This window comes from Sipha flava, unplaced genomic scaffold, assembly GCF_003268045.1.
Source record: "Sipha flava isolate LNK unplaced genomic scaffold, YSA_version1 43_pilon_pilon, whole genome shotgun sequence".
Lineage (NCBI taxonomy): Eukaryota > Metazoa > Arthropoda > Insecta > Hemiptera > Aphididae > Sipha > Sipha flava.
In genome coordinates this window covers 160,582-169,068 of record NW_020273171.1, presented here as the reverse complement: position 1 = coordinate 169,068, position 8,487 = coordinate 160,582, and the positions used below count along the sequence as shown (strand labels likewise).

General features: G+C 28.5%; 1 protein-coding gene across 1 annotated transcript in view; it reads left to right on the top strand.

Moving 5' to 3' along the window:
• The window catches only part of LOC112689309 (putative uncharacterized protein DDB_G0282133), a 30,844-nt gene extending 22,747 nt beyond the window's left edge, over positions 1 to 8,097 (top strand). Inside the window, exons 14-17 of the mRNA XM_025562955.1 lie at positions 821 to 3,582; positions 3,622 to 4,107; positions 4,584 to 4,758; positions 7,904 to 8,097. Coding sequence (XP_025418740.1) covers positions 821 to 3,582; positions 3,622 to 4,107; positions 4,584 to 4,658 — 3,323 coding nt within the window. The 3' untranslated portion in view covers positions 4,659 to 4,758; positions 7,904 to 8,097. The remainder of the gene's footprint in view (positions 1 to 820; positions 3,583 to 3,621; positions 4,108 to 4,583; positions 4,759 to 7,903) is intronic.
• The last annotated feature ends 390 nt before the right edge of the window (positions 8,098 to 8,487 follow it).

The window sequence follows — 8,487 nt, the reverse complement described above, 5'->3', positions numbered from 1 at the left end:
AAAAATGACACACCTACTACGGATCAGACAATTCATAAGGATGATGAAAAAGTAATGGTTTTCGAAGAGGATAAAACTAATACAGTTCCATTATCAGAAACAAAACACCCTATCAATGATAATGGGCACGGAGAAAAACCAAATTCCTTCAATGATTCTTCAGATTTGTGGGATTCAGGAGGTTCATCATTTTTCGACCCGGTGAAGAAATTATCTGATCGTATTGAGGACCCGAAAATTGATCATGAACATAATAATAGTGGAAAAGATGATAATACACACACTCCTTCACTCAAACCCACACTACCTCCTAATAGAAATGATGTTCATATATTAGCACCAAACATTTTAAGCAATATTAATATACTTAGTCCAGAAAAACAAGATCAAACATCATCTACAGATATTTCGAAAAACGATCAACATCCAATAAATCCAAAAGACAAGTCTATTTTAAGTCCTATTAAAAAGATGACCAAAAATGACTCACCTCCTAATACAGATCAGACAATTCATAAGGATGATGAAACAGTAATGGAATCCGAAGTGGATAAATCTAATACTGTTCCATTATCAGACTCAAAACACCCCATGGATGATAATGGTGACGGAGAAAAACCAAATTCCTTCAATGATTCTTCAGATTTGTGGGATTCAGGAGATTCATCATTTTTCGACCCGGTGAAGAAATTATCTGATCGTATTGAGGACCCGAAAATTGATCATGAACATAATAATAGTGGAAAAGATGATAATACACACACTCCTTCACACAAACCCACACTACCTCCTAATGAAAATTCTGATAATCAATTACGACCAAATAATTTAAGCAATATGAATACATTAAGTCCTGAAATAAAACATCAACCATCAACCACAGATATTTCCAAAGGTGATCAACTTCCAATGAATCCAAAAGACAAATCTATTTCAAGTCCTACTAAAAAGATGCCCAAAAATGACACACCTACTACGGATCAGACAATTCATAAGGATGATGAAAAAGTAATGGATTTCGAAGAGGATAAAACTAATACAGTTCCATTATCAGACTCAAAACAACCCATGGATGATAATGGGAAAAGAGAAAAACCAAATTCCTTCACTGATTTTTCAGATTTCTGGGATTCAGGAGGTTCATCATTTTTCGACCCGGTGAAGAAATTATCTGATCGTATTGAGGACCCGAAAATTGATCATGAACCTAATAATAGTAGAGAAGATGATAATAAATACACTCCTTCACTCAAACCCACACTATCTCCTAATAGAAATGATGTTCATATATTAGCACCAAATATTTTAAGCAATATTAATACACTTAGTCCAGAAAAACAAGATCAAACATCATCTAAAGATATTTCGAAAGACGATCAACATCCAATAAATCCAAAAGACAAGTCTATTTTAAGTCCTATTAAAAAGATGCCCAAAAATGACTCATCTTCTAATACGGATCAGACAATTCATAAGGATGATGAAACAGTAATGGAATCCGAAGTGGATAAATCTAATACTGTTCCATTATCAGACTCAAAACACCCCATGGATGATAATGGATATGGAGAAAAACCAAATTCCTTCAATGATTTTTCAGATTTCTGGGATTCAGGAGGTTCATCATTTTTCGACCACGTGAAGAAATTGTCTGATCGTATTGAGGACCCGAAAATTGATCATGAACCAAATAATAGTAGAGAAGATGATAATAAACACACTCCTTCACTCAAACCCACACTACCTCCTAATGAAAATTCTGATAATAAATTATCACCAAATATTTTAAGCAATATTAATATATTTAATCCTGAAATAAAAGGTCAAACATCGTCTACAGATATTTCCAAAGGCGATCAACATCCATTGAACCCAGAAGACAAATCTATATCGATTCCTACTAAGAATTTGCCCCAAAACGACATTCCTCCCATTACAGATCACACAATTCATAAGAACGATGAAACAGCAGTGATTTCTGAAGTGGATAAAATTAATACCGTTCCATTATCAAACTCAAAACACCCCATCGATGGTAATGGAAACGGAGAAAAACCTAATTCGTCCACTGATTCTTCCAATTTTAGTGATTCAAAAGGTTCATCGTTTTTCCACCCAGTGGTGAAATCATCTGATCGTTCCAGCGAGGGAACCACTAATCAAAAACATAATGAAAGTGGAAATGATGATAATAAAAAAATTCCTTCTCTCAATCCAATGTTGCCTTCGGCAGAAAATTTTCACAAACAACCAAATAATTTAAATAACATTAATACTATAAAGCATAATTTGAATTATAATGGAAATGGAGAAAATTATAATAAATTTCCGAATGATAAACGAAACTTTACTGAAACTGAGAAATTTTCGGGGATTGATATTGCTCATATACCTTCACAAAATTTGAAACCGATGAAGAACATTCAGATCAAAAATTCTCCTACCAAATTGTTGAATCATACTGATTCCCTTTTTGAAAATGATACGTTTCAAACTTCTAATAATGAACTAACAACCCAAGGAAATATTTTAAATAGTCATGTACTTCCCCATATACATATACATCTACCGCAACATTTTTCAGTGAGTGAAAATAAAAACAATGAACAAATTTCAAACAGAATTCATAGGAATAAGAAAAAACCGAAAATTTTACAAAACAGTTCGAAAATATTTAATGGACCTTACATTTCGGAATCTTTTAATGGATATAATAGTCTTCCAGCTGTTAAAAAAAAAAAGCATGTGTTACATGACTCACAAGAGAACATTTCGGAAATATCAGACAATAGTAGTTTATATTCTTCAAAAATTATAAGAAAAAGAAAGAGACCTATACCAAAAAATACGTCACTGATATCTCAACCATACGAGACCATAGTTACTTCTGAAAATAAGGATTTTCGTTCATATGATATTAATCCAAAGTATGATTATAATCCATATGGTTATATGATTCCTAAATTCAAAACTAAATATGAAGAGCGTGTTTCTAATGATAATTTATGGGAAAAAGTACCACCAAAGAGAAATAAATATTTCAATATTAATACAGGCATTGACCACTTCAATAGAGATTTAAGTAATAACAAAGAAACAATTGGAAATCATTTTGATTACTTGCCTAACCCTGAAAATCGTGATACAAATTTAATATCAATAAATGAAAATTTAACAGGTCACGATAAAGCTACAATTAGCAATTATAATAACAATACTAATGATAAAAGTAATGATCTTTATAATGACTATATTAAGCAAATGTTTAGCAAAATTGATAATATAGAAAATAAGATTTCCGAGCTCGATAAATTATCTAGTAAAGGACTCAATAATAAGGTTAGTGAAAGAATAACACCGAATGTTCGAAAAGTCGACGAAGATAAATCACCTAGTACCAAATCCATAGATAAACCATCCAACGAAAGTAATACATTGGAATCTAATTCAATTTTACAAAAAGGAGTTGAAACCATTGAAAGTAATAACAGCAATGCAAGTGGTGATGATAATAAAATCAAAAAATCTAAAAAATCAAATAAAAATAATAATAAAACTCGCAAGACGAAAATAATAAATAAAAATGAGAAAAAAGATAAAAAAAAGCATAAAAAACATAAAAATAATTTCGATAATGATGTTGAAATACGAAATAAAAATAGTCATTCGAAAAAGAAAAAAAAGAAAGTAGAAAACAGAAATTCGCTTTCATTTAGTGATAATAATTCTAGTTCAGAAATATCGGATGAAAATGACGAATCTGTTAAAACTTTAAAGTATAAGGTTAAACCAAAATTACTTACAAGAATTAAAAAAAAAATAAATGTATTGAAAGGAAAATTAAAAGACGAAAAGCGACCAAAAAAATATAGGAAGAGAACAAATTATGAAATTCATACAGAAGATAATTCAAGCGATAAAAATTATGATATTTCTAAAAGAAACAAAAAAAAAAATTTAGTAAAAATTAGGCGTAAAAATCAAACTAAAATGCGAAAAAAAAATAAAAAACTAAAACCAGAAATTGTAAAAGAAAAAAGTCTAAATAATCATATGATAAAAGAAAATGATATTGAAGTTCAAAAAGTTAATACAGACACTGATATGGTAAGATTTATAATAAGTTGCGTCCAGACTACATGACCAAGGCAACCGAAGTCAACGTCTCCACATTCGGCGTTAGCTGTGTTTAGATGTGAGAACATTGGTATACTGTCTAAACTCATTACGAATTCGTCGTTTATCCACGTTTGGAAGCCTTCGCTGTTTTAAACTGTGAACGCACACAATTTATTTTATATATCCGATCGGACCAAATGTTGACGAAGACCAAAATATCAACAAATCGTGTCTAAACTGATAACGAATTCCTTTGATATATCGCTCCCCGAGCAAAGGCAATCGAAGGTACATTACATTCGCCGCAGTCGTTCGTTCGATCGCCAGTCTACACCTAGACCCACATCACCGAAGAAGGTCATCACATGTGCCTTCGGTACCCTTGGTCGTCTAGTCTGGACGCGACTATATACATTTGACGTAGTTCGTTATTTATTATCAATAACAAACAATACTTTTTTCAGGATAATGAATATCAATTGGTCAAAATTTATCCTCAATATGCATATAGAAGATTTAGTTTTCCAAAGTTCTTTTAATTGGTTCTATATACATAATATATTAGTGTTTAATTTTAAATAAAGAAACAGTTAGCAATATATTTTTCTATAAGACAAGATCTACATATTTTAAATACAGGTAATATACGTCTTTCACTAAATAGGTTAAACTATAATTAAATTTACAATTTAGCTGTAAATAATGTAATAGCTACCATATTTTACTAACAATCAAAAAACATGTTTTGATTATAAATTTCTTTGAAATTAAAAACACTTATTTTTAAAGGTTGATATTTTCTTTGTGAAAAGTCAGTATATTATATATAGGGATGGCTATTTTATGCATTTACATGTTTGTTTTTCTACATCGGAAAACATGCTAAGTGAGATACAAATTGCCATATGAAAAAAAAAACAAATCCATTTCATAACAATAGCAGGGCTTCAAATCATAATAACTTTTATGGTTAATGGTTTTCATTCATCTATTATTTTATTCGGTTTTAAAAACTGATTAATTGATCTTCTAATTTATAGTTTTTTAAAACCCGGTTTCAAAGTAATAAAACCGGTTAATTTTGTTATTTTAAAAAAATATATTTTTTTATAACAATTTTATACCTCAGAAAATTTATTGTCATAATTATGAAATAATTAAATAGAAAATTCAACTATCGTGAGATATTCATAAAATAAGTTTATAATTTATATATTTATAATATATTAATACACAATAAATAATATGATACACATTTTTAATTTTTTATTAAAATATTGAATATACTAACACACGTAATGAACAACATAACTGCAATATTTACTATCGAGTAAATCAAAAAAGAAAACCCATATTAATTTAAAATTTTGAACAAATTCACAAATATTTGATACAATTTAAGGTAACACCATCGTAAGCGGTATTTTAACAATAAACAATGTGGTTTCTAGTCGTCATTAATCGTAGTCCCACTTACCAATTGTTCAGTTTTTATCTTGCGAAATATTTTATATTTTTCTAATAATTTTTACCTGTCTTTGTCATACAAAACAGGTTGACCAACTAAACAAAATGTGTAAAAACTAAAATTAAATATTAATTATTTTTCGTAATCAAAAATGTATTTATTTCCGTTCGAGAATGAAAAATATTTTTCTGGTTAACTATTTCGTTTTCTTTCTATAAAATTAGTAATTGTGGTTTCATTTTTGTTTTCGTTCATACACATTTTCCAATAAAACCGGTTAATAAAAAAACGGTTTTAATCTGTTTAAAATTCTGAACAATAGTATTAAAGATGTAAAGTAAAATAACATGATTTTACATACTTGGCACATAGTTTATTCTTTGAAGTTATTAGCGCATATGATTTTATGTAAATTCAACAAATCTATGGAAATTAAAGAAAAAATTTGATCAATAAATGTTTGAATTTTTTTTACATTTTCAACATGTTTACAAAATCTTAGTATTTTATCGGTATTTTTATTTTTGAATGACATTGGGTTTTATAAGTTAAAAGCAGTACCGTGAAAATAATGTTATTGCGCACCAACCTCCTCCTATTGACGTGTGTATTACAATCTATGAATTTATTTTCGTCACAACGTGTGTTCATTAATTATAATTTTAATAAAATGTTATCAAAGAAATAAAATATAACTTTTAAAAATATGAATGGCTAATTCTTATTATTTTAAAAAATACTTATACATTTTTGTCGTGCATAGTTTAAGATTCTTAATGCATATAAATTGCATAAAATGCATCTTTTGAAGTTTATAGTGCATATTTGAATGCATATTTCATCAAATGTAAGTGCATTATTAAATTACATATATATTTGAATTACAAAGCCGTTCTAGTGCATTCCAAGCAAAAAGTAATAAGAATTTTTATTATTCTATGATCCCAAACATTAAAATAATTTCCTAAACCCCACAAACTACACTTTTAAAACATTATAAATTTCAAAATCAGCAAAGAACAGGGGTGGATACAAGAGGAGAGCTATGGAGACTTGTACTTAAAATATTTCAAAGATTACACTAATTTTCAATTTATCGATTTAAACAAAGAGGAGCGTTAATATAATTATAAAATATTATATTGTATTGCTTATTGACATTTAGTAATGATTTATAATCATAATTATTCATATAGCCCTCAACAGTCATAACCTAGACAGTGACGATTAGAAGGGATTGAGCGATAAGTGGATCGCCCAACCCCTTGGGATTTGGTTTTCTTTAAATTTAGTATATTGTTGGTCCAACAACAACTATCTGTACATTTTTGAACTCATGATTTGATAACAAAATATTTTTCCGTTTTGACCACGGATTGTACATTATCATATTGTATATTATTATACTCTATAGGCTCATTTACTTGATGACAGTAAACCTTGACAGTCGCAGTTACGGCAGTCACTGTCAAGGAACTGTCATGGTGTAAATTATTTGGTGGTAACCACGGTTTAAGATATATATATATATATATATATATTAAAATATACTTTAAATCATGGTACTTTCATGAAACTATAATAGTACTGTCACACTATCTATCTGAGCTAGATAGTTGACAGTACTATCGGGCTTGCATGACAGTAGCTATCGTAGACTGTTATCGTGTAAACACAGTTCATTCGGAAATACATTTCTGTCATAGTGTTATCTATTATATACACGAGTCCACTATAGTTTAATCGGTTAATTTAAAATTTAAATATCATAAATTATAGTAAATAGTCATGTCCTCTAAGCTATTTGACACTATAGAATTTCTTAAAAGCTATGAAGAACATCCGTGTTTGTGAAATAAGGCCATACCAGATTTTCATAACCGATTGTACCGAAGTATTAGAAATTCCTAAGTCAGATTTTTTTACCCATTTTCTTTCACTACTTTTAGTTTTTGTTTCATATTCAAAACAATCATCTCACAATCAAACAAACAATTCAATAGTACTACAAAAATCATCCACTGCCAGTGACTATCACTATCACTATCGCTATTTAGCGTCAATGTGTATTCTGTATATCTACTATGACAGTAGCTGTCATACAATCATATGACAGTAGTATCATGACAGTACTATCATCATATAAATGAGCATTAAGTCTCGGTCACGCACGACCGATATAATTATAATTATAATAATTATTATAAGATAAATTGTATAAGTCAATTCATTTATATCTTTTTTTAAATACATTAATGTTAGTGTAAATATATAATTATTTTTTTACATTTATACCTGTAATTCGTATGAATCTAGGTCAAAATATCCAAGGACAAAATATCCACGGACAAAATATCCAAACCAAAATATCCAAGGACAAAATCTCCAACGGTCAAAATATCTAAATTTATCCGTTTTTCCGAAAATTAATACATTACACTATACTTTCTAATACAACTAGCTCAAATATCAAATTATTTAATCATAAAAAAACCTAAATTTTCTGAAAATATTAGCTTAAATATTAAATTATAAAAATTAGTTCATAAAATTAATTCAACCTATATACGCTGTATATTAATAAAAGTATAATTAATTAAATTAATCGTTATAATATGACAAAATACAGGGTGATTTTTTTATCGTGAACCAGTTAATATCTCGGGAAGTATTAGGAATTTTAAAATAATTTTTTTTAAACTTTCTAGGTTTTACTATTTTACACTGTGTACAATTTTGATAATTTTAACCTCCTCCCTTATTTGATAAAACACTATCAACTTTCGATTTTTAAATGGCAATATCTATTTTCGATAACGAAAATTTATAAACATACTGAAAAAAATAATTTTAACGTTTACAGAATTTAATTTCAGTAATCCGTTTGCGACTTATTACCG